The 27,445-nt window shown below is 37.8% G+C and overlaps 3 protein-coding genes across 3 annotated transcripts; 2 read left to right on the top strand and 1 right to left on the bottom strand.

Annotated features, from left to right (window-relative positions):
* The first annotated feature begins 3,306 nt into the window (after positions 1–3,306).
* LOC139197175 (uncharacterized) lies at positions 3,307–4,090 on the top strand. Its single transcript, XM_070823940.1, has 2 exons — positions 3,307–3,387; positions 3,479–4,090. The coding sequence occupies exons 1-2, from the start codon at positions 3,307–3,309 to the stop codon at positions 4,088–4,090; spliced, it is 693 nt and encodes a 230-aa protein (XP_070680041.1).
* Positions 4,091–9,430: 5,340 nt separating this feature from the next.
* LOC139197174 (uncharacterized mitochondrial protein AtMg00310-like) lies at positions 9,431–9,874 on the bottom strand. Its single transcript, XM_070823939.1, has one exon. The coding sequence runs from the start codon at positions 9,872–9,874 to the stop codon at positions 9,431–9,433; it is 444 nt and encodes a 147-aa protein (XP_070680040.1).
* A 10,424-nt stretch (positions 9,875–20,298) lies between these two features.
* Positions 20,299–27,445, top strand: LOC103413014 (MLO protein homolog 1-like). The gene is made up of 14 exons (XM_029104259.2): positions 20,299–20,424; positions 20,548–20,605; positions 21,669–21,931; positions 22,059–22,175; positions 23,373–23,433; positions 23,615–23,700; positions 23,872–23,946; positions 24,868–24,956; positions 25,051–25,100; positions 25,256–25,296; positions 25,581–25,754; positions 26,556–26,591; positions 26,689–26,817; positions 27,056–27,445. The coding sequence occupies exons 1-14, from the start codon at positions 20,299–20,301 to the stop codon at positions 27,443–27,445; spliced, it is 1,695 nt and encodes a 564-aa protein (XP_028960092.2).

Raw genomic sequence — 27,445 nt, 5'->3', positions numbered from 1 at the left:
AAGCCCAGATTTGACCCGACGCAGATCCAAACCAGCTTCCAAGTCAGCGCGTGGGTGCGCGTGGCCACGCATCATGGTCAATGCGTGGAGTACACGCGCCTTCGTCGGAAGTTTTGTGACGGCGGTGCTGGCTCCCAACTCGGCACGTACGGTGGCGCGTAGCCACCTGGACCGTCGCCCCGTGGCGGCACGTGGGGCTACCCGAGGTCTTTCCTTAGGTTTCTCAACGTGTCGAATCCAAATCCACTGTCCATTTTCCCAAATTCGACTGTTTTAGTAGAGTTTTACTAAATAGTCTCTATGTGCGTTTAGGTGCATCAATGAAAGTGATACCGTCCTCCTTAGTTCGAGCGGTTATTTGGTGACGAAATATCTATAAGTGGACCCCTTCTTAAATTGCATGTTTTTATAAAATATTAGGCTTGCATGCATTTCTTACTTCATGAATGGAGCACGTTTTATAATATGTTTTACGAATTTCCATACTTATGATTTATTTAAATTGCTTTTACGGAATATTTATGATTGATCAAATTTATGTTTTACAAAAGGTCATAAATTATTGGATTATCGTATATGGAATTCTATGGATTTGCGGATATGATTTATTTATGGTTTACGAATATGAATTATTGTGGATTTATGTGATGAGGCTTTGAGCTTTTGAACTCCAGTTTGATTTGAGATTTTTGAGGTGTATTTTCGATCTTATCTAGTGGGTTATCATACAACACATACACACAACCGGGTATGTAGACGTCCTATGGCCATAGGACACAGTTGAGGATATCTATGACATACCTCCCCAGCTTCACTAGCCAGGGGCTAGTGTCGGTATGATATGTTATGTGTATATGTTTCTTCTATAGGGTAACCCAGAGTTGTACAACTTCACGTTCCGGTGATGGACCCTATGTTTCTTCTCTGGCGTAACCCAAAGTCGTCCAACGTCACCTTTGGATGATGGACCCACTGCATATACATACTTATACAATATCTCTTCTCTGGCGTAACCCAGAGTCGTATAGCTTCACATTCGGGTGATGGACCATGATTTCTTCACTGGCATATCCAGTGTCGTACAACTTCACCTTTGATGATGGTTATGCCTTCGAGCCACTATGATACCCCTAGTGAGTACAACATTGATGAGATTTACGGATTTACCCTCGGGCGTCGATAACACCATTATTGAGCATTGTTCTACACGTACATTTTTTACGAACGTTTTCATGGCATGCTAGAGTTTCAGAAAACCTACTACGTAGTATTATATATATATATATGTGTGTGTGTGTGTGTTTTCAAAACAGGGGGTTAGTATGTTTATAAAGAAAATGATTTTCTTATTATTAGTATTATTATTATAAACTTTGGTACACTCATCCTTTTGTTTTTGCTCCACCCTCAGGAGTTAGAATCGAGGCACATGATCCCTGCATCAGAGCACTTCCGCTTAGGTATCTTCGAATCTTCTCAGCGTAGGACCTATTCCTTTGTTCGTATCTTTTTATCATTATTCTTTCACTCTATTCTTGTTTAGTTGTATGCTCTGAACACGGTTCTGCATGGATAGACTTCTTTCTAATTACATATTTTATTTACATGCATGTTAAAATGGCTTCGTCACCCTCGGGTGTCAGCCAGCACGTGCCTATCCTGGTAGCTAGAGATATCGAGGTCGGGGTGTGTCACTATTGGTCCACAATCATTATAACTATGATTGGAGGAAAATTCTTTTAAGAAGCTTCTAAAAAAATTTATAGTCCTTTTAGCTAAAATTTAACAAACAATAGAGAACATGTTTGGAGATACTTTTATTTGCTAGAATAAAAAGGGTATGATGTTTTTAATGCATTTGTGGTTTTGGTTGATCAGATTACTAGCAATATCCAATAAATGATGTTTTTTCAAATTTCTATGGTTTTATCTTGTAACGAACATGAAGACACCCTTTCACAACGAGCAATGACGACTCCAAAAAAAAAAATGACAACAAACCAACTAATGTCCATACCAACATGAATTGTGTGCTCAACACCAATAATGAAGCTACCATAAAAAATTAAGTCGACCTAGGGGAAGCTGATAATACACCAACACAAAATTAAAATACTCACAAATAATCTCACAAGAAAGCACTTATTGATTGGAATACTAAAACGAAAAATAGATTCGCAACAATCCATGAGAAGATGATGGATAAATACTAGGAGAATGGGGAGTGGGCTGCCATTGACCCAGGCCGAAGCAACGGGCCGACGACTATGAATTTTGTAGATCAAGGATTTTGGTAGAGAGAATAAGAGAGCACCCATGTTTTTTTTCCTAGAAATAAAAGAAGGAGGTCATAATTTGATTTTCATCACAAATGCTCCCTGAAATTTCTGTAACAAAATTTATTTTTGGTGTAATCCATTTTGCACTGTATTATTGAAGCAGTAGGCCTCTCATCCGTGTGTCATGTGAGCAAACTAACATAATTTTTAACTTAAGGATGACATGAATTTGTCTTGCGCTATATTTTAAGGACAGCTTTGATCAATTTTGTAATTGAAGAATCAAAGAGAAATTTAGTAAATTTCAAGAACAATTTTATGATAAATTCCCAATAACAAACTAATGGGTTGAATATTTGTTATAAATGAAATGTTTTTTACGATTGTTTTCAAAGGGTTGAGATTATAATGAATGGGGTTTTTGAGATTATAATGAATGGGGTTTAGTTAACACCATATTACACTTCATCTATGGCTTTATAAAATCAGAATCTCCTTAATGGAATTGATTTTTAAACATCTAACAAACAAATACTTTGATCACCAAAAATAAATCAACATCGAGCACAATAGCTTGTACTTAACGTCTCCCCAATCATTTTAAAAGAAAGAAATGGATATTGATATGTAAATGTATTTGCTGTGATAGTTTTTGTGTTAAGCAAGTTGTGTTCAAATGTGAGCCTTTGGATCATATTCCATATGGCATTTAGATTAGTTTGTAATGAGTCATAGCTCATGACAAGTGTAAGCATCTTACATGATGACTTAAGAATGAATGGTTGTGATTGCTTTGTAATAGAGTGAGTGGAATTGTTTTTTTTCACTCCTCTAATTGTCATATATGCTGAAGATGTTTTTCAGTATGTAAGTGAAGTGAATAGAATTGACACAATCCTTGATACATTTTCTCTCCTTCTTCTTGGGTGTATTTCACTAACCTTTGAACTTCCATTGAAACTAACCCAGAAACCAAACACTATCATGGCCTCAGAGCCAGGTTCAATCTCGAGCTAGGCGTGAAACTATGACGTGGTTGGTGACAGCAAAGGAACTCGACCAAGAATCGGGTTCTGCTGTGACTGAAGAAAGCTTTGAAAATTTCTTGGTAATTCGATAACAAGTCTAATATGGCTGGATCGAGTGTTGTGGATCTCCGCGCACTAATTTTCAATGGAGAAAATTTTGATTTCTGGCAGATCAAGATGAAAACCATTTTCAGATCTCACGATCTATGGGATATGGTTGAGAAAGGGTACAGTCCTCCGGCGAAGAGAGAAGAAGAGATCACTGCAACTGAGTATAAGAATCTGAAGGAGAACATAGTCAAGGATGCTAAGGCTCTTGGAATTATTCAAGAAGTTGTGTCAGATGAGATTTTCCCAAGGATCGCCATCCTAGAGACGGCAAATGAGGCCTGGGATATATTGAAGCAAGAGTTTATTGGAGACAAACAAGTGAGATTTGTAAAACTTCAAAGCTTAAGGCGTGATTTTGAATATACTCGAATGGGAGAGCATGAAGCATTTTCTGTGTACCTTGTGCGATTATTTGATCTTATTACACAAATGAAAAGTTATGGTGAAGATATTGGAAATCAAAGAATTGTGCAAAAATTATTGATAAGTCTTCCTAAATCCTATGATAATATTGTTGTTGTGATAGAGAATACTAGGGATTTGGAAACTATTGACGTGCAGGATGTTGTTGCTACTCTAAAGGGGTATGAACAACGGATGGAGAGACACTCTGAAAATGATACTGAAAAAGCATTTTCCAGTTTGAGTATAGCTCATAGGAAGCCTATATAAAATGCTAATCAACATTTTAAACCCACAAAGAATTGGAAGACCAAGGGAAAGAAGTGGGATAACAAACATGTACATTAGCAAGGGAAATTCATTGGATCATTTGATGGAGCCAATAATCCTTGCAAATATTGTGATAAATTACATTTTGGGGAATGCTGGTTCAAGGGGAAACCAAGGTGTCATAACTGTGATAAGCCAGGGCATTTTGCCAAGGATTGCAGGTCAAAGAAGGTTACTCAACAGGCCAATTATGTCAAACAAGTGGAGAACAATCCAACTATGTTCTATGTATGTATGTCTGCTGCACTGAAGAAGAATGAAGACATTTGGTATGTTGATAATGGCTGCAGTAATCATATGACAGGAATAGAAGATCTACTGGTTAACATAGATAGAAGTGTTACTGCTAAAGTTGAGATGGGTACAGGACAATTGGTTAATGTGGTTGGAAAAGGAGAGTTACTGGTTGACATTAAGCATGGAAAAAGGTACATAAAGGAGATTATGTTAGTACCTGATTTAAAAGAGAATTTGTTAAGTGTAGGACAGATGATGGAGCATGGTTACTATCTGGTATTTGGAGGTGCTGAAGTCAAAATCTATGATGATCTCACATGTTATAATCTAGTTGTCAAGATCCCAATGAAAGGGAATCAAAGTTTTTCCTTTGAAGTTGCAACCAGGAGAAGTTGCAACCAGGAATTCAAATTGTCATGAGAGCCAGTGTTGGGCAACCTGCTGAGATATGGCATCGAAGGCTAGGGCATTTGAATATGAATGCTCTAATGCAGCTGCAAGAACTTGATATGGTCAATGGCTTACCTGAGCTGAAAGTGAACACTACAGTGTAGGTGTGTCCTTGGCAAGCATTCCAGAGATGCATTTCCCAAAGAAACCAAGTGGAGAGCTGCTTTACCATTGGAGTTGATCCACACTGATATATGTGGACCAATGCAAACACCTACCAAAGCAGGAAATAAGTATTTTATCACATTCACTGATAATTGTACCAGAATGGGATGGGTGTATTTTCTTAGGAACAAATCTGAGGCATTCGATGTGTTCAAAAGGTTTAAAGCAACTGTTGAATTACAAAATGGGTTCAAACTGAAAAAAATTAAGAAGTGATAGGGGAGGATAGTACACTTCTTAGGAATTTTCTCAGTTTTGTGCAGATCTTGGTCTAAAAAGACAACTCACAATGGCTTATTCCCCTCAATAGAATGGTGTAACAGAGAGAAGAAATAAGACCATTGTAGAAATGGCTAAATGCATGTTGTTGGAGAAGGGCATTCTATTTGAGTTTTGGGCAGAAGCAGTTAATACTACAGTCTATATTCTCAATAGATGTCCTACCAAAGCTCTGAATAAGAAGACTCCATTTGAAGCCTACAGTGGAAGGAAACCTGAAGTGAAACACTTAAGAGTGTTTGGATCTTTATGTTATGCACAAGTTCTATCACAGATGAGACAGAAACTTGATGCAACAAGTGTCAAATGCATTCTTCTTGGTTATGGAACCTGTGAAAAGGGGTACAGGTTGTACAATCCTGAAACCAAGAAAATTGTTATTTCTAGGGATGTGATTTTTGATGAGAATACTTGCTGGGACTGGAAATCTTGTGCTAAGAAGAACCTGCCTATTTCAGTTGCTAATGGGAATGAAAGGAGCAATGTTGAGAATGAAGAGTATAAAGGAAATGTGGAGTACACATAATCATTACAGGAACAACACGATCAAACTATTACTTCTTCTTCAAGTCAAGAGGAGCAAGTGGATCATACTGATTCACAAGAGTATGATCATACTCATTTCAGATTCAGGAGTATGAATGAAGTTTATGAGAGATGCAATTTCTGTGTAGTGGAACCTGAGTGTTTTGAAGAAGCATCAGGGGATAAGGCTTGGAGAAAAGCTATGTTCACAGAGATTGAAATGATTGAAAAGAATGATACATGGGAGTTGGTAAATAGGCCAAGTGACAAACCTGTAATGGTGTAAAGTGGGTTTACAAGACAAAACTTAATCTGGATGGCTCAGTGCAGAAGAACAAGGCATGATTAGTGGCTAAGGGCTACTCTCAGAAACCTCGGGTTGATTTCAATGAAACATTTGCACCAGCGGCAAGACTTGATACCATTAGGACTCTAATTGCATTGGCAGCTCAAAAGGAATGGAAATTGTTCCAATTAGATGTCAAATCTGCATTCCTAAATGGTACACTGCATGAGGAAGTATATGTGGATCAACCACAGGGATTTGAAGTAAAAGGGCAAGAAGACAAGGTCTACAAGTTGAAAAAGGCCTTATATGGTCTAAAACAAGCTCCTAGAGCTTGGTATGATGAGATAGACACATATTTTAATAGGTCCGGATTTAAGAAAAGTCAAAGTGAAGCTACTTTGTATACTAAATTCAATGATGCAGGTGTGCTTATTGTATCTCTGTATGTAGATAATATTATCTATACATGGAGTTTTGATGAAATGATCCAAGAGTTTAAGAAGGATATGATGAAACAATATGAAATGTCAAATTTGGGATTGCTACATCATTTTCTTGGTTTGGGCATAATTCAAACTGAGAAGGGCATATTTATTCATCAGAAGAAATATGCCAAGTCTTTACTTGAGAAATTTGGCTTAAAAGACTGTAAAGCTGTGAAAACTCCACTTGCAATCACTGACAAGTTATCTAAAGAAGATGGAAGTGAGGATGCTGATCAAAGTTTGTACAGGAAAATGATTGGTAGTTTGTTATATCTGACAACTACTAGACCAGATTTAATGTATGCATCATGCTTGTTGGCTCGGTTTATGCAGAAACCAACCAGGAAGCACATGGGGATAGCTAAAAGGGTTATGAGATATGTACAAGGGACACTTGATTTTGGGATTGAGTATGTGAAGGGTAAAGCTGCTGTGTTGATAGGCTACTGTGATAGTGACTGGGCTGGAAGTTTGGATGACATGAAGAGTACCTCGGGCTATGCATTTAGTTTTGGTTCAGGGATATTCTCATAGGCTTCTGTCAAGCAATGCAGTGTGGCTTTATCCACTACAGAAGTTGAATATGTGAGTGCTGCATAAGCTACAACACAAGCAATATGGCTGAGGTTTGTACTATCTGACTTTGGAGAGGAACAAGTGGAAGCTACACCCTTGCTATGTGATAACACCTCTACTATAGCCATGTCCAAGAATCCAGTATTTCACCAGAAAACAAGACACATCAACATGAGGTATCACTTCATAAGGGATGCGATTCAAAATGTGACACTTGAACTGAGCTATTGCAGTACAGAAGAGCAATTGGTAGATATTTTTACCAAGGCTCTTCCCAAGGATCGATTTGAGTATTTGAGGACTGCACTTGGAGTGAAATCAGCAAAACATTTAGAAGGGTGTATTGATATGTAAATGTATTTACTGTGATAGTTTTTGTGTTAAGCAAGTTGTGTTCAAATGTGAGCCTTTGGATCATATTCCATATGGCATTTAGATTAGTTTGTAATGAGTCATAGCTCATGACATGTGTAAGCATTTTACATGATGACTTAAGAATGAATGGTTGTGATTGCTTTGTAATAGAGTGAGTGGAATTGTTTTTTTTTCACTCCTCTAACTGTCATATATGCTGAAGATGTTTTTCAGTATGTAAGTGAAGTGAATAGAATTGACACAATCCTTGAATACATTTTCTCTCCTTCTTCTTCGGTGTATTTCACTAACCTTTGAACTTCCATTAAAACTAACCCAGAAACCGAACACTATCAAGGGAAACGTGACGAAACGTTTGCAATTATAATCGGACATATAAAGTTTGTTTTCCAATGCTTGGAGAAAAAGCTCATGTAATTACTATATAGTTTTTTTTTTTTTTTGGTAAAAGGATAGATTCAAAGAACAGAGAGGCACAAGGCCAAACAATACGCAGAGAAACAACATCCGCAACCCCAGAAGATACAGACACAAATAAATAGGATCAAGAAATACACCACCTCAACAGGTACCAGCGTCGCCTTATTACCAGTACAACCCATCCCCAATTACAAAGGAGGACAGGGAAGACTATCTTTGTTCAAAATGCCAACTAGCGAAGATGGAGGTTGAACAACCCAGCTAAAGCTGCACATCTCCGGTGAAATATTCCTTACAACAAAATCCGCCGCCATATTTGCCGATCGTGGAATCCACGACCAAGAGCATGAATGAAAACTCCTCCCAACATCCAAGATACGGCTAAGAATTGGGAGAAGGTCCCAATCACAGCTCAAAGAAGGGGAATTGAGGGACCGAATAACCCCTTGTGCATCCGACTCAATTACCACCTCCTACATTTGCAAACACTTAGCCAACAAGCACCCTTCCAGAATAGCAAGAGCTTCAGCCATCCTAACCGAAGATGCATGCATTCATACACTTTTAACCGCCTTGCAACCCGACAACCAATCACGGGCCACAGTCTCAATCTTACCACAACAGGAGTCCCTCCTCCAACACGCATCAACATTCATCTTAATCTTATTGACTGGGGGAGGAGACCAAAGAGTGAGAAGGCGCGTACCGCGAGGACGGCTAGTTTGGATTGTGAATGATAACAGCAGGGGGGCGGAGGCTTGCATAAAAGACTCCAAAGTAGTAATGATAGTTCGAATAGATCGAAGAGGTGAGGGCTTAACACCGTTGAAAAAAGCATCACATCGGGTTCTCCAAATAAACCAACATGTAAAAATCAGGTACCTCATAGACCGAGTGAGATCCCCCTAACAACCCATATTTTGATTTAACGCCCCATACACCCATTCAGCCAAAGTAGTAATTGAGCTTTGATTGATCTGAACATTCAACGGACCCCCAAACCATACTCTAGACACCCAAGGACACAGAAGGAGAATATGATCCATGGTCTCCACACATTCATTACAAACTGGGTAAAGGGGGGAAGTGGCACACCTACGTCGAAACAAATTGGAGTTAGTAGCACAAGCCTCCTTAAGAGCTCACTAAAGAAAGTTTTTCATCTTAGGGGTAGCCTTACAACTCCATAGCCAAATCCAAATCCAAGGATGAACACTGCGTGAGGAGGACGGGCGATCAAGGTTTATGTATGGGTGTCTACTGTGATTTCTCCAATATTCGGACTTCACTGAAAAAGAACCATTTCTCTCATAAGGCCAGACAAGCTTATCAGGACTTAAAAGCGGCCCCACATAGATTTTAAAGATGGTATCGCTCTCTGAATCCGAGATAAAGTTTGAGAAAAGGTTCAAGTTCCAAGTCCTTGAACTCGGATCAATGAACTCCGCAACTTTGCACTCCCTATTGATGACCGAAGGATTAAGAGGAGTAAGGTCCCCCCCCCGTTATTCCCGGGATCCAATTATCTTGCCAAAACCGAACCTCCATCCCTCCCATAATCTGCCATCTAGCATCCCTTAGAATAAAATCCCTCCCCTCCAATAAACTCGCCCAAGCCCAAGAGGCCCTCCCACCCTTCTTAGCCTCCAAGAAGGAAGAATTCGGGAAGTATCGTGCTTTCAAAACACGAGCCCATAAAGAGTTCGGGTCATGAATCAATCGCCAACATTGTTTGGCTAGAAGAGCAATATTAAAATCATTGAGATTGCGGAAGCCCAAACCCCCTTCCTTTTTTGGCCGACTCAAGTCATTCCATTTAACCCAATGTACTCCACGATCCCGATCCGCTCCCGCCCACCAAAACCTCGCCACAACTACATCAATATCCTTGCAAAAACTCACAGGCAATCGAAACACATACATTGTGTACAGAGGAATAGTTTGGATCACTGCTTTTATGAGAACTTCCTTTCCCGCTTGAGATAGAAAATGCCGTTTTCAGCCCACAATCTTCGACAAGATCCGCTCCTTAATAAACTGTAAAGCCTCTTTCTTCGACCTCCCCCAAATTGATGGTAAACCCAAATATTTTCCTGGGTCTTCCACCTTGGGCATATCTAAGATATTACAAAGCTCCGAAGATAAATGGGCATGAGTATTCGCCCCAAAATAAACCACCGATTTCTGAAGGCTAATTTGTTGCCCGGACGCTCTGCAATAAGCATTAAGAAGGGAAGAAAGATTCCTGCAATTCTGGTTGGTAGCCACCAGAAAAATTAGAATGTCATCAGCAAACAATAAGTGAGAGAGCATAGGCCCCGAAGTAGATAATTTAATGCCCTCCAAATACCCCTGCTGAACCGCCCTACTGATTAACAGCGAAAGAACCTCACTGATAAGAAGGAACAGGTAGGGTGATAGCGGATCCCCATGTCGAAGTCCCCTTGTAGGTTTAAAGGTTCGCCCCGGCCTCCTATTGATTAAAATAGAAAATTCCACAGTTTTAACACACTTTCTAACCATAGCAATCCACATTTGTTGGAAACCGAGATGCACCATAACTGCCTCCAGAAAGTCTCATTCAACCCGATCATAAGCCTTATTCATATCCAGCTTAATCCCCATTTCGAATTTTGTCTTTGTTCTTCTCATCTTAAGAAAATGAAAAATTTCATGAGCCAAGATAATATTCCCTTGAATTTGTCTTCCTTTGATGAACGCATTTTGATTCAGAGAAATAATTTGATCCAGCAAGGGCTTCAACCTATTCGCCAAAATCTTAGATAGAACCTTATAAGAATAATTACAAAGGCTTAAACTGATTTACCCCTTCCAGGTTTGGAACCTTTGGGATCAAAGCAATATTAGTAGAGTTGATAACAGAAGGGCAGCCATCACCCCTAAGACAGTCAGTAACAATGCCATGTACCTCAGTTGCAATAATGTCCCAGTATGATTGAAAAAAACAGACCTTGAAACCCATCAGGTCCAGGTGCCTTCGATCCTCCCATATTAAACACATCATCTTTAATCTCCTCATCAGAGATGGGGCTACATAAAGTCTCATTCATGTCATTTGTTACAACCGGATCCAAGCAGTAGAGAATATCCCCCCAATCTCGATTGCCATTCGACGTAAAAAGCCTTTGAAAATGATCTTCCACCGTTAGTCTGACTCTAGCCGGATCTTCCTGCCAACCACCCTCCTCATTCCTGATTTGGGCTAATTTGTTTCGTCTACGCCTTTGGATTATAGATTGGTGAAAAAAAAACAGTGTTTGAGTCGCCAGCCTACAACCACCGAATTCAAGATCTTGACGCCCAGTATGATTCCTTTTGTGCCTCAAGCCGATTAATAATTTGCAGTAACCTCACTGATTTCTTCCTTATTTTCCTCCCATTGCCGTTGCAGATTCCCTAAATGAGAGTTTAACCGTTGGAGCTCAAACTTTCTGGCTTTGAACTTGCCCGAACTCCAGCTAATCAATCCTTTTCTAGTGGCGTTAATCTTCCATTGCCACGTAGCGACCCCTCCACCAGCACTTCCCACATTCTAGCATCGTGTTATGGTCTCTCTGCATCCCTCCTTTTTGCACCAAAAAGCCTCAAATCTGAACATAGGTTTACACTTGGGGGCCAACGGGTCAGTATTTAATATCAGCGGGTAGTGATCGGAAGCCCTAACATTTTCATGAATAATCACCGAGTTTGGCCACCAAGTCTGCCAGCTTCTGTTAATTAAATCCATGTCTAACCTTTCCTGCACCAAGCTGCCATTTCTGGTTCCTCTCCAAGTAAATTTTGGCCCTGAGAATCCAAGGTCCACCAATTCCATACAATTTAAGAAGGACTGTAAAAATGGAATAGTCAACCAATGCCAATGACTCCTTCCCAATTTTTCATCTTCAGATAATATCTCATTAAAGTCGCCCGCACAAAACCAAGGGGCACGCGTCGGGCTCAGCTCCTCCGTAATCCACTGCCAAAACTTAATTTTCTCATTTCTATATGGAGTGCCATAAACCCATGAAGCATTAAACCACTCATCCTAAAAAAATCACATCTTAGTATGGATCAAGTTCCTGTTGGATGATATAACATTGACCTCCAAACTGTCATCCCACCACAAGCTCAGACCACCCGCTGATCCAACCGGAGGAACATCCCACCCATTCACAAAACCCATCCTCATACGAACTCCCACTATTTTATGGTTTTACATCTTAGTCTCCATTAAAAATACCACAAAAGGTCTATATTTTCGAATAAGCCCATGTAGGGCTCGAACTACCATGTCCGACCCAAGACCACTGCAGTTCCAAATCAGATTTATCATGGTTGACTTGCGGCTGTATCAGGCTAGCCGCCACCGCCACCTTGATTGCTTTTTAATCGCTGACTCCGCATAGTTTCCTCCTCATTCACAATGTCCTCCAGATGAAGCCATAAATTCTCCTCTGATACTGGAACCTCCAGTAGATTTTCCTCATAGGCTTCATTCGTCTCACTATGTCCAGATACACATCATGTATGCCCACCTTTCCTAGCTCGTCCCCTTGAAGCAGCTTGTCCTTTTGCTATTTTTATCGGTCTTGAGGTTCTTTTGCTACTTCATTCCCCAGCATTCCTCTTTAGGCCCATTCGTTGAAAAATGCTTATGTCCTCCAGATGGCCTAGAACAGAATTATTCGGTTGCATTCCTTTGAGCAGATTCTGGTTCATCAGCTGCTCAGTTTGACTATACTAACTTCCGTGATCTACCATCCCCGTGGGATATTGTGAGTTGCTCTCTACCTCCTTCACCCTCCTCTTCGCTTCTGCCTCAACCTGTATTCTTCTGATATTCACCCGACGAGTACCAAGAGCCCTTCCTGATTGCCCTCATTCCTCCATTACACCCGTACTCATTATAGGCAGCCCAACAGTGTTATGCCCATCCATCCCTTCCATAGAGCCGTGAGCATGATCAGTGACCGTATTCGTAGCGCCCACAGTTGGATTAGCTGTCTCTCGTGAGCTAACTTGGGTAATCAGCGTATTCACAACCCTAATATGTCTCACACTTCCTCTATTGACTATCACACTGCCCTATTCTTCCCCATTATTATTTCCCCCCTCTCGTTGACTCGAAATCCCTCTCACCCTGCTGACTCCCGCCTGCCTCCTCTTGCCTTGAGCCGTATTAATCACCCTCGGAGCCTCTGGAAAATCCTTGATCATTTTCGTTCTAGTCCACTCCCCGTATCCTGCCCCCTCTCCCCTCCTTGTTGGCGCAGAGCATTCAATACTAGGATGACCAATGATACCACAATTATAGCAGAAATCTTGCACCCGCTCGTATTGAAATTCAACCCATGATTCCTTGTTTCCTACCCTGGTAACCCAGCACCCCGTTACTAGAGGTTTCGTGGTATCCACTATAATTCGGATTCGAAGGAAACCCCTAGCTTTGGTGATATCCTCAACCTCCAGTAAATCCCCACATTTATTTGCCAGGCGGTTTAAATTACCTTCAGAGCACAAACACGGAGGGATACCTTTCATCTGCACCCAGAAGGGCACCATGTGCATCGGGATTTCTTCCATTGCAAGATCTTCCGTCCACCTTTTCACAGAGAGGTTTTGTTTCATCACCCCCAAGGCACCTGTTCCAGTAAACGTGTTGCAATATTCTCGTCTCGAACTAGGATTACATACAGGTTGTCTTGCACCCAGTTAATTTGAATCTCCCCAAACTCTTTCCACGCGCTCTTCAAAATGTTTCTCACACCCCATTTGTTAAGCTCTTGATCCACCAAAACCTTTGCTATGAGTTTCACTCCAAATTCCATGTTCGAGAGCTCCATTCCACTTTCTAGTTGCACAACCAATTCCTCCACAGCATTCGCCATTTTCTCTTTAAACTTCTTAATTGTTCTTCTGTTTCTCTCCTCTCTATTATTTCTCTGTCTGCCTCCCCAATTGAAAGAGCAATAATCTTTTTTCCGACTGTATAAAGCAGAGAAAAAGTACCCAATGACATTCAGACTGGTAGGAACAAAGTGAATGCTCTTTCTAATGTTTACTGCAGATCCACCCCCCGATTATGTAGTCTTTTCGTTAGTCTCCACCATACAGCTTTAAACCAAGCATCTACCCCCTGATCAATTTTTGGCAGTTGAGACTCCATTAAAAGATCCAGACGTGTCTTGGGTTCCATTAATTTCCTTATTAAAGATCCATAAATAACCCCCAAGACCACAGAGATGGAAGTCCCATCCATATTGCCACCCTAAAGCCTGCTACTAATCTGTCTCCAAGTATTAAAACCAACTTGAGATCCAGACCCCAGTAACAACCAACTGTGTAGGAATAAATTCTATAGGAATCAAACCACCAATATCCCAAATTCTTGCAAATCCACCTACCTTCTAGGACAAGACCAAACAAAACGGAATACTTGTTGCCCCTTATGGGAAGATCGCCTCGCTCTGACTACATCCTCGCACAATTCGCGATGCCGCTTGGGATAGAGACAGCTCGAGTGAGAGAAAACTTGAATTAACTGCAAAACCCACCAACCGCATAGAAAAGCATTAATACCCAGATCCAAGTTTACAAGCCCATGGAGCCAGGGTTAACATCAACCAAATCCCTAAACCAAGAACGAAAAGCAAACAAATCCAAAACCCCAAACCGACAGAGAATAAAAGCAAGGGAACGAGATCAGTAGGATCACTGAGAAAAACTCTCACAGAGGAGAGAAAGCACTCACGGAGGAGAGAAAAGTATCTTACAGCATACCTAACCGCAAGATTGGAAGTTTTAGGTACTTAATCCAATTGCAAAAATCTTACTATATAGTTTGAACGAGTCATGGTGGACTCAGCATAGTGACGATACACAAACAAAACTCCAACTACAAAATTTGGGAAGGAGACTGGTTCAAATAACAAAACAGGTCTACTCATGAAATATTCTTCATCACTTCGGTAGTTTCGAAGTTCTAAAACCATCATCCATCAAGAACGAAGAAAATGGAAAAGAAAAAATACTCGTTATACATAACCATTAATTAAATAATTGAACGAAGGAAACACTGTGAACAATTATAATTACGCTTGCGTTCTTCCTTTGGAGGAATGAGCTGACTTTCAAATAACATATCTTTTTCGTGAAAACTTTATAATCACCGATCAATTTCTTAATTTTGATTGGAAGATTACAAAAAATCATTCAAATCAAAGTTCGTTTAGTCATCCAAATATATCAAATAAATAAATGATTATTAATAAATATGTTAATTGGTACATATATTGTTGATGTATATGATACACTTTGAATGACCAAACGAACTCCGATTCATATATTTTTTTTGTAAGAATGATCTTTTAATGAAAATTAAATATTTGGACGACTTCAATTATAAAATTCTATAGAAAAGATACATTATTTGAAAGTAGTGGAGTGAGCCCATTCCCCCAATGGGGAAATGCAAGCATTTTCTAGAAAGTTATACATTGGTAACCTTTTATATATATGTTGTGACTATGTTAAATGACTAAAAATGATATAGTATTTAATATGATATAATAATTGTCAAAAAGAATAATGTAGGGGCAAATGTTATAATTTTGTAAATTATGTGAGGGTATACTTGTCATTTGAAAGTTTCATTAAATAGGCACTGAACACTATGTTTTGAAAGCAAAAACATTTTTTTTAGAAGTATGATACACTGCTTTTGCTTTTTTATGCTTTTCTACTGTCATTGACAGCAATTAAAAAAAACATGTTTTTTTTGTTTTACCAAATACATTTTATGTTCCAAATTTTTTAATAAGCTGTTTTTTTTTTTAAACACCACAATCCCAAACCAACCTTTACTTCAATACTCCTTAAGTGTCGCATTTTTAGATTATGCTGAATTCATTTGTTTCTAATTAAGTGCTTGCAATAAGATATACTTTTGCTATTGTGAGTTGCCTACACATGCATATAAGCGCAATCTAACAATTAATTAGTGCATTGTAAGTTTATATACTCATTAGATTTTTTTAGTTTATATTATAAAAAAATAATAATAATACAAGTAGATGAACACTTGAAAAAAAAATTCTCTACTTATAATATGATATGTGTTGTATCAACTCATGTTCCAAAAACATAAAAATTTAGAAATATCTCTCCGCCATGTCACTTACATTCTTTGAGCAATTTTAAGAAATCTTTTTAATTGAAAATGAAACTAATATGTTTTGGTTTTATAAGTGTTTGTACCATACTTAGGGATTCCGTATTTAGATCTCGTATAAATACTCGGGGGACTTAAATGTAATTATGTAATAAATGAATGAGCAAATATGTAATAAGTAAGGAGCCCTTATTCTATAAAATGACTCCTCACTCTCCTCATTAAGGGAGGCTCTCATATTCAGAGCAAGCCCCCTCCCCTTCTCAAAGCCTCACTCACATTACAGAGGCTCTCTCCCTCACAATCCTCTCAGAGAAATACAATATCAGTGTGGACGTAGCCCAAACATTGGGGTGAACCACGATACATCTTGTGTTATTTACATTTCTTGTAGATTCACGATCGGATTTACGTTGTTCCAAGACCCCTCCGATTTTGTGCATCAACATTGGGCGCCGTCTGTGGGAAACGATACGAAAAGCTATGTCGGTTCTCTTTCAATTTTTCACCTCTGACGTGAATCTGCAGAAACCCAACGCCCACATTTAGAGACACACCCATTCAATCTATAGAGAGAAACTCGGATGCATCTCTCTTGAATCAGCTGACCAATAGTCTCCAATTCCACAAGCAAATCACAGAGACAGACAGAGCCTTATCTTTAGAGGATAGAGAGAGTAGTAGTAGCTACCAGCTGCGACTGAAATCTTTTCCCTTGAGATTTCTATCCATTAATTTCCCATCACCACCCACATCGGAGCTTTCCACTCTTGTAAACCCAATTATTCAAAGTACCATTCTTTTGCTCTGCACAACCACTCAGAGACTCAGATATTCAGAGACCGAGTGAAGTACCTCCTCTGCTTCCATCGTCGGTCCAAACTCGGAGTACAAGTACCTCATTCTCCTCCCTTTTTATTATTTAAATCCTGATTGGATTTCGGAACAAAAGATGAATGGGTGCGTCTCCAATTTCAAAATGGACGATGATTACTCACTTCCCACTTCCTCTGCTCTCAATTGACCAAAAAAATCAACCACTTTCGAGCTCCAGCAGCTGTAGGTTTCAGCACCGGCCCCCGCTTCGAGGCTGCCAATCCATACGCCGAGGAGGACCGAGGTCCAGAACTTTCTGCACTTCGCCAGGCCCAACAACAACAACGCCAGGAGGCTCCAGCATGTGAGATGTCGTTGACGTCGTCGCCAGGAAGCTCTAGCGCGAGATTTCATAAGTGGTTTACAGGGGGTGAAGAAAGAGGGGAGTGGCTTAAGAATCTTAACTACGGAGTGTTTGACCTTGGAAACAGACAAGATGAGCATTTCAATAAGGTTGCCATGGTTGTGGATGAGATCCTCGCTGTACAGGCTCGCTAGCCTGGAGTAGTAACAAACCCATCAGAACTGCCGAAGTGGAACTACGACAGCTCAAGCACAGACCAAGCCCATGCCATCCTGTCCATCCATCAACTTGTCAAAAGAAACAGAAACAAAAGAAAAAGCAAAGAGAAAAGAGAAAAGAAGATGTCTGCCACCTGCTGGAAAAAGAAAAGAAGATGTCTGCCACCTGCTAAAAAAAAAAAAAAAAAAAAAGGGAGGCTCTCCTCGAGAGCACATAGGGGACAACACAAAAGAAAAAGAAAAAGGGAGATTTTGCTAAAGCCAAAGAAAATGCCCACACTTTCATCATGCATGTTCCTATTTTCTGAGAAAGCTAAGGGAAGACCTAGGAGAAAGATAAGGGTTCCTTACTTTAAAGTGATGTGATTTATTTTTCTTATCTTTCGAAGACATCTGTATAAACCCCATCAGAGAGTAATAAAAAAATTAAAAAATAAAAGGGCAAAGCCCAAAATAATGGGCTGGAATGTTATGTGGAAGGCGAAGGCCTATATGCCCAAAAGAGTCAGAACCTCTATTATCACCAACCAGGTGATCAAAAGTACGCCCAATACTCCAAAAATTATTTGGCAACCTACCTCTATTATCACCAACCAGGTGATCAAAAGTACGCCCAGTACTCCAAAAATTATTCGGCAACCTACTTCTATTATCACCAACCAGGTGATCAAAAGTACGTCCAGACTCCAAAATTATACATGAGTATCACTCATGTCATTCATACATAAACATTCATAAGCATCACTAATAACAATCATACATAAACATTCATGAGCATCATTCATGAGCATCACTCATGAGCATCATTCATGTCAACATCCATGAGCATCACTCATGTCAATCAATATAAACATTCATGAGCATCACTCATGACAATCTAGCTTCAAAAGCTTCATTTATAGAGCTCCAACTTCAAAAGCTTAATTTACAAAAACTCCAGCTTCAAAGTTTCACTTGCAAAGCTTCACCTACAAAGCTTCAGTGCAGGGTATACAAATACCGCCTCCGAACAACCACCACTTCGACCCATACATGGATTCAATTTGAAGTCTCCAGCCAACAGACTATATTGATCGAAGACTTGGGGGACTACATTATGTACCATATATTGGGCCTCAACTGGGCCTCATGAAAAACACTTGGGGGACTTAACTCATTATTTATGTACTGAGGAGTGAGCCCTTATTCTATAAAAGGAACTCCCTCACTTTCATTAAAGAGCGCCCATTCTTCATGTACTGAGGAGCGAGCCCTTATTTTATAAAAGGGACTCCCTCACTTTCATTGGAGAGCATCGCCGCCAGCTGAGCAACCGTATCGCCGCGAACATCACTCCTAACCCATCATTCATGTATTGAGGAGCGCGCCCTTATTCTATAAAAAGGGACTCCCTCACCATCATTAGAGAGCATCAACTCTAGCCCATCACTTATGTATTGAGGAGCGAGCCCTTATTCTATAAAAGGGACTCCCTCACCTTCAACGCCACAAGCCGAGCCAACCAAGGCAACATAAAACAGAGCAACCTCGCAATATGTGCTACTTCTAGTTAAGCATTATTTCAGATTGGGCACCGCCTCATATCGAGTATCAGTCCTAGACGACATCTAGTTACTTCGGCCTACACATGGACTGAATTTCAAATCTCCAGCCAAAAGACTCTCTTGACTGAAGACTTGGGGGACTACTGTTTGTACCATACTTACGGCCTCCGTATTTAGATCTCGTATAAATACTCGGGGAACTTAAATGTAATTATGTAATAAATGAAGGGGCAAATATATAATAAGTGAGGAGCCTTTATTCTATAAAAGGACTCATCACTCTCCTCATTAAGGGAGGCTCTCATATTTAGAGCAAGCCCCCTTCCCCTCTCAAAGCCTCACTCACATTACAGAGGCTCTCTCCCTCACAATCCTCTCAGAGAAATACAATATCAGTGTGGACGTAGCCCAAACATTGGGGTGAACCACGATATATCTTGTGTTATTTACATTTCTTGCAGATTCAAGGTCAGATTTACGTTGTTCTAAGACCCTTCATGTTTTCTGCATCAACAATAAGCAACATATATCATAGGGATACGTGTATTCTACTTTCTTTTTTATCTTTTTTTTTTTCTGAGAGGCAACGATATACATATTTATACTAAGACGTGTGGGTCTAAATTCGTATTAAAATTGATTGTTATTCAAGAGATTCGAACCTACCTCTTAAGATGAAGATAAATATCAGTAGACTATAACACTAAGTGACGATAAATGTCATGCATGCATTCTCCTTTTGGCTCCAATAGCCGGCCGGCAATATTTTAAATTGTTCCATATTTACAATTAATTTGACATTTAAAATATGAAGTGGATTGTTCCACAACCGGACTATTGATAACCTACCATTTAGGACAAGGCACAAACAAACATTAAGCATGTGACAAGTTTATATAGCTTGGGATTGATTCTATACATATTGAATTAACCAAAATGAGCTACACATATGTTGTATCACACTAAGTTGGCTTATTTAATTCGTAAGCTAACAAAGCACATATAGATTTACAAAGCGATCTCTCTCACTCTCTCTCTCCCTAACCTAGGTAAAGGAAATCTGTCCCTGAAATTTGAACTGGTCGTTTTGCTAGCTAGTATATATACACTAACATTCATTCTCCTTAAGCTGGCTAGAGAGGATTAATTAGTTTGATTATTCAAGTGTAAGTATTGCTGTTTTATAACGGGATTGAGATCGAGTACATACTCAAACGCTTCTTAAGGCAGCCATGGCAGCAGCAGCTGCGGGAGAAAGAAGTTTAAAACAGACGCCAACATGGGCTGTTGCCATCGCCTGTGCAGTTTTCATAGTTATTTCTATTATCATAGAACAAGCAATTCATGCTCTTGGAAAGGTATGTACCTACATATGTATATACGTCACGTGCAGTATATGCCAGAAATATTTCTTACTATTAGTTATTTACTAATATATGGTCATGGATAACTGTATATAAAATTTAATTTTACAATGACAGTGGTTCCAGAAACGCAATAAGAAAGCTATGCTTGAAGCTTTGGAGAAAATAAAAGCTGGTCAGTTCAAATTTAATTACTATCGTTAGATACACTATGCTAATTACAGTTGTTTTTTTTCTTCCGTATGTCGTATGTCTTCTCTGTCTAGACGCCACACCCACACCCCAAACCCCACACGCCCACACACATGTTTATATATATTCTAACAAGAATTTAAAATTAATAGAAAACTTCATTTTAATTCTTGGCAAAAATGATTTTTAGATTCAAACGATAAGTAAGATCAAAATCTAATTTTAGTCCCTTGATACATTAATAACCTCATTTATTAATTATATTTTTATTTTTTAATTATTTCTCTTTTTCTTCCTAATTTATAATGTATTAATTTCATTTCATTATATTTTTCATTTTCATTTCATTTATCCTAATATATTTTATTGTAAACATTTAGATAAAATAAATTTTGTTATACAATATATTTCAATTAATGTACTTTGTCTTCTTCATTTAGGTACATTAATTTCATTATAATAGATTTCAGTACATACATTTATGTACATACATTTCGATACAGACATTTAGGTATATTAATTCAATATCATACATTTTGGTACTAACATTTCGGTACACACATTTAGGTACATTAATTTAATATAATACATTTCGGTGCATATATTTCGGTACATACATTTCAGTACTAACATTTAAATACATCAGTTCAATATAATACATTTCGGTACACACATTTCGTTACTAACATTTAAGTACCTTAATTGAGTCTTTCAAGTTTAAAGAATGTTAAATGAAATTAATAAATTAAAAAACTTGTTTTAGTTAAAAAATAAATTAAAATTTGTATATTAATAAACTTAAATATTTAATGGGAGACATTAAATAAAATGCACATTAATTATTTTGAATTAAGGACACATCAATGGATTATAATCAATATGTAATCTAACACTAGGTTTATTTTAAATTTAAATCTTCTTTAAGGATTAAAGTTAAAAAACCCCTTTAATTACTTACATAATCTGATGACATGTTGTGATATGTGATGATATCTCTGTTAGAAACTGAAAATATTTGCCTATATGTATATTGTGTGTGCATGCAGAGCTAATGCTTTTGGGCTTCATATCTCTACTGCTTACTGTTGGAACACGATTTCTTCCAAAAATATGCATCTCAACCAAGTATGGTGACACCATGCTTCCATGTCAGTTAAACGAGTCTAAGTACAGTGAGGGCGGCAAGGATGAAGGTAATAAAGGAGGAGGCGACGAGGATCGACGACGAAAGTTACTGTCACATGCTGAAAACATGATCTGGCGTCGAGTTTTAGCCTCTAGTGCTGGAGATTCATCTTCTTGCGCAGGAGTATGTCATTAATTACATATTAACACAACTCGTAATGAATCATTCTTAGTTGCTATATAATGTGTACTCTTCAATTAATTTTTAAATATAATTTCCATATTGATTTGTCAATGCATGTACTGTGCAGGGCAAAGTACCTTTGATATCTGCATCTGGGATGCACCAATTGCATGTATTCATCTTCGTGCTTGCTGTTTTTCATGTTTTCTACAGTGTCGTCACTATGGCACTTGCGCAGGCCAAAGTAAGTTCCATCCATATATGCATCACTTATTGGTGTGGTTATATACCCAGGTATTCGGTAAAAGAAACTTTTTTTTTTTTTTTTTTACGCGTAAGTGTCTAAATCTTTTATTTATATCTCTACTAATTAATAAAACACTCATTGTCAACCAAAATTCTATGAAATTACTAGTTTAACCTTCTAATTAAAAAGAAAATGAATAAGAAATATGGGGCAGAAATGTAATTTCATACAACCAAATTTTGATGTTTTTTTAAAACCTCACCTACATGTAATCCTAACATATCTCTAATTAAAAAAAATTTAAAAAATTAAAAATAAAAAAACTTCCCACTCCAACATTCTCTATCACTCTCTTCCTCTCTCCTTCTATTTCAAAAACAAAGATAAAAAATTTTCTCACACACTTTGTGTGTACCCATATGCTAGTAAAAGTATAAAGAGAATTCTCCTTAGCAATAAAAAAGAGTTAAATGTATATTATAACATATAATTAACGGATCGAGTTTTAGTTTTTTATATTTTAAAAACAAGGGTACTTACTCAATTTCAACTTTACTTCACGTTTTTCCCCGACTGTTTTTCTCACTTATTCTCTACTACAGAAGTTGTACCTTACACATGCATAACATATTTGGAAGCTGCTAGTTGTAACTTGCATACAGAAATATGTTCTTTTACCAAAGTGCCAACCTAATTGCTGTTTAAATTCTCATTAATGATGTTAATTGTTTCCTGGAGATATATATGGTCCAAGTTCACTCGCAATATAAAGATTGGTCTGTCAGACAAATATAGCAAGAGGATGGAGGTAGTCTAACTTGCAAGTTTAAAAATACTTTATTAGCATATTAATTTTAAAAAAATTAAAATCTTATTTAATTAGCCTATATATTAATATTGTAAAGTAGTTGAATGGGATCATATAATATGGAATCCTGTATGTCAAAACATTTTTACATTTGGCCTTTTCTATATTCTGTGGCTTGGTATCCGGCCAGCCGGCCAGTACTCCACCCGTATAAATGAATGGAAATCGTGATATGAGATGAGGACAACCTACCTCAAAAAGAAGATGAAAAAGAAACGATAAAGCAAGCGTTAATTACAATTATATATTTCTTAATTAATTAATTAATCAAAATCAAATCAACTAATCAGCTTTAACAATGCTCTTACTGTATGAGTGCCGACCAGATGAAGAAATGGAAAGCTTGGGAATCAGAGACATCGTCCTTGGAATATCAGTTTACAAATGGTATCAATATTTTAATATTTTATTTCTTAGCTTATTGTGCTTGCCAAGATATATATATATATATATATATATATATATATTTATTTTTTTTTTTTTTTGGTGGTCTACTCTATAGGCCTTCTGGCCACAAAGAATATTAGAACATTTAACAATATTAATTACTGTAAACTAATGTGAGCAGATCCTTCAAGATTCAGGTTTACTCGACAAACTTCGTTTGTGAAGCGTCACTCTGGCTTTTCTACAATGCCTGGAATAAGATGGATTGTGAGTTGATTCACGTGTATAATATTTGAGTAATGTTATTTGGATACACTTGTTGAGAAAATCGTCCTAAATTACTACACACGCCCACCAAAAAGCAAACGGAAAAACAAAAAGAAGAAAAAACCTTGATCAAAGCTTCACCCTTATGATAGCCTCTTTCGTGCATTGTAGGTGGCATTCTTCAGGCAATTCTTTGGTTCAGTAACAAGGGTGGACTATTTGACCATGCGCCACGGATTTATTAATGTAAGTAATAATTAGAGCTTAAATGTAACATGGACACAGCTTGGAGAGACTTTTCAGTGTTTTTGGAATATGGGTCAGTATATTATGTGTCAAAATATAAGTGTAGTAGAGTTTTTTCTTTCTTTCAAGTGTTCCTCCCCTTTTATTATGATACGTGATGTACCGATCCATATTCTGGATACTCTAAAACATTTCTCCACAGCTTGGCACCTTCCGTGTAACTAAAGTGTCATTTCAACTTATATAACAATGTGCCATCATTTATTATACAAACATCAAAATTTCAATTGTTCAATTCTTATCATTATCTAAAGATCATTTTAAGAAAATTTCATTTAATTTGTAGACCGTTTACTCATCCATATGGATTAAACAAAGTTGACAGTTAATCATGAGGGATATTACTTGTTCCCATAGCCACCAATTTGTTCGACACATATTGATAGCTAAACGGTCTCCACATTACTTTTACCATATTAGACCTATGTGTGTTGGTAGGTATGGAAAAGGATCATCGCTAGATCCTTTTCTTGGGGATCCCATGATTGTGTGGCCGTTCATCGTACATCGTGCGATCAGTTTTCGTTAGGTACTATTTATATTTAATTTTAAATTTCAAATGATTTCTAACCGCACGATATACGATGAAAGGCCACGATCACGGGATCTTCGGGATCCCCAAGAAAAGGATACGGCGAGGATCCTTTCCGGTAGGTTTTACCTCTATTAGAGAGATGATACCAAAAAAAAAAATTATATAAAAAAAATATGTTAAGTGTAGTATTATTATTATTATTATTTAGTATGAGCTCATTTGTCGAACCATGCTCTCTCTTTCTGGCATTAGCAGTATGCACTCATTTGTCGAACCTTGCTCTCTCTCTTTCTGGCATTAATAGGCTAGCTAATGCATGCATGCAGGCACATTTTGCTCCAAATAGCAAATTTGACTTCCATAAGTATATTAAGAGATCCATGGAAGATGACTTTAAGGTCGTCGTGGGAATCAGGTCTCTCTCTAAATATACGATGTCGTGTTTGTTAACTTTTTGATAATGTTCTTATGCTAATAACAATTATTTAATTTCTTTATTTTGCATGCAGTTTACCACTATGGATTTTTGCCGTCGTTTTTTTGCTTCTAAACGTTTACAGTAATCTCTCTCCCTCTCTATCTCTCTAAGCTTCTCTTTAGCACACACAGACAATGATCACGAACCGCACATTTTAATTTCTTATTGGCCATGAAAATCGAATATCGTTAAATACTGATCAATTGGTATCTTGTTCTACTTTGTTAATGCAACAGAATGGTACACGCTCAATTGGTTGTCGTTGGCTCCTCTCATTGTAAGACAATGATATCATCACATTAGCAATGATCGAGTTAATATATACTACATGTTGTTTGGTATTCAATTTGAAAATGATTTATATATATTTTCAAAAAAGATAAATGCAATTAAACTATGTTGTAATCACTAGTTCCAAGAAAGATACCAAACAACCCCTTAGTTTTTCAAAAGCGGAAGTACAAAGCTCTATAGTGTGCTAGCTGCAAGTTCCTGTGCATATTCTCATTTTTTATATATGGAGATGATCTTATTAATAATTATTTAATTTTGTCCGTGCAGATTCTTCTTCTGGTGGGTACAAAGCTTGAGCTTATCATCGTGGAGATGGCTCAAGAAATGCATGATCGGAATACAGTTGTTAAAGGCGCTCCCGTTGTGGAGCCAAACAACAAGTACTTTTGGTTTAACCGACCTGAGTGGACTCTTCTCTTAATTCATTTTACATTATTTCAGGTAAGCTTAAAGTTGGTTATTTTTTCTTGTCAACATTACCTATCATCTTCTTTTAGGCAAATTATCATACAAAATTAAGTTTCTTAGGCATATCTAATGGAAGACCCTAAAGTAATAGGGTCTGTATCACTACTTTAAAAGACTATTTTAGGTTGTGGGAATCTTAGGGGTCCTAAAAGTATAACTGCTTCAATTGAAGAATTAGAATCTCTATAAGAATTAAATGAAAAAAAGATTGAAATTTTGAAAAGCGGTTGTTGGATCTCCCACAACAAAATATTCAGTCATCAAACAATAACATAAGAATTTTGACAAAAAATAAAAAAAAAACATAAGAATGCTCTTCTAAATTCGTGATGTGGTTTAATAATTGGAACAATTTAGTTTTTGGATTCTCTTTTAAAAGAAATATCCATGCCAGAAAGCGATTAAATCAATAATTGTTTAGTTGTTTGATTGCATACATTTCAATTCAATTTTATTTACTGAACCAAGGTTTTTTGCATGTTTAGTTTTTGGATGTGTCTAATTTTTTGCAAAAATGAGCTATGAATATGTACTATGATATGGACAATTCGATCGTTGAAATATATTACAAAGTGCAAAAATGATCTATGAATATGAATATGTACTAAGATATGGACAATTCGGATTGTTGAAATTCATTACAAAGTGAGGCAACAAAATTTGTGTCAAAATGTGTCAAAAGCTTGTGTCCTTCAATCTAACCCCATATGTATATAGTCGTATCAGAAGCTACCGCCCAATAAGATTTCTAAGAATTCATTTTTTGTTGCACAGAACGCATTCCAAATGGCTTACTTCGTCTGGATATCTGTAAGTTACCACAATCCCATATAAAATTATGTTTATATCTTATTGCACCTCCCAACTACGTATACTATAACTAATATTTATATATGTATGGATGCAGTCTGAATTTGGGTTCACATCATGCTTCCACGACAACTTGCCTCTGATATTGACAAGGGTTTTCCTTGGAGTAGCCCTACAGATCCTATGCAGTTACATTACCTTCCCTCTTTATTGTTTGATTACACAAGTGAGTTAACTGCCCTTTTGTAACATTTCTTCATGCTTTGATTCGACCATATATTACCCTCTAAATTTGAGGAATTTGATTAAAAGTTTCAACTTTAATTTCAAAAGGAAAAAAAAAAACAAAAGACGTTTCTTTTTGCCCTTTATTGTTCAAAATTAAGAATTTTATTTGAGAAATTTACTAAATAATATCTAGTAACCTATGTTTATGCATGCATGCATATTATGTTAAATTGCAGATGGGATCTCATATGAAGAAAGCAATTTTTGAGGAGCAAACGGCAAAGGCTCTTAAGAACTGGCAAAAGGCTGCAAAGCAAAGAAAGAAGTTGAGGAATACTAAAGGAGATGCTTCTTCCTCAGGATTTGTAAGCGGGGAAAATACGCCAAGTCGGGGTACATCACCCTTGCATCTGCTTCACAACCAAAAGCTCAGGTCCAATCAATCCGACCTTGAAAGCGTCCTCAATTCCCCAAGATCTTACCAATCTGACGCCGAGCTCTCGGAGATGGAAGGCTCCGCACATGACGGGAATGGTTTTAGAAGACTAGGAGACCAACCTGCAACAGCAATAGAAATGAAAGAAGGATCACATACTGTTGATTTTACATTTGCTAGTCGACCTTGA

This window comes from Malus domestica, chromosome 06 (assembly GCF_042453785.1).
Source record: "Malus domestica chromosome 06, GDT2T_hap1".
NCBI lineage: Eukaryota > Viridiplantae > Streptophyta > Magnoliopsida > Rosales > Rosaceae > Malus > Malus domestica.
Note: the sequence above shows the minus strand (reverse complement) of the source record. Positions and strands in the feature narration are given on the sequence as shown.

Bases quoted from the DNA above. Each gene is read 5' to 3' on its own strand.
- LOC139197175 (XM_070823940.1), top strand. From the start codon at position 3,307: ATGACGTGGTTGGTGACAGCAAAGGAACTCGACCAAGAATCGGGTTCT. The intron at 3,388-3,478 runs GTAATTCGATAA...GATTTCTGGCAG, and splicing joins AAAGCTTTGAAAATTTCTTG to ATCAAGATGAAAACCATTTT.
- LOC139197174 (XM_070823939.1), bottom strand. From the start codon at position 9,874: ATGTATGTGTTTCGATTGCCTGTGAGTTTTTGCAAGGATATTGATGTA.
- LOC103413014 (XM_029104259.2), top strand. From the start codon at position 20,299: ATGGCAGCAGCAGCTGCGGGAGAAAGAAGTTTAAAACAGACGCCAACA. The intron at 21,932-22,058 runs GTATGTCATTAA...TGTACTGTGCAG, and splicing joins ATTCATCTTCTTGCGCAGGA to GGCAAAGTACCTTTGATATC. The intron at 26,592-26,688 runs GTAAGTTACCAC...GTATGGATGCAG, and splicing joins CTTACTTCGTCTGGATATCT to TCTGAATTTGGGTTCACATC.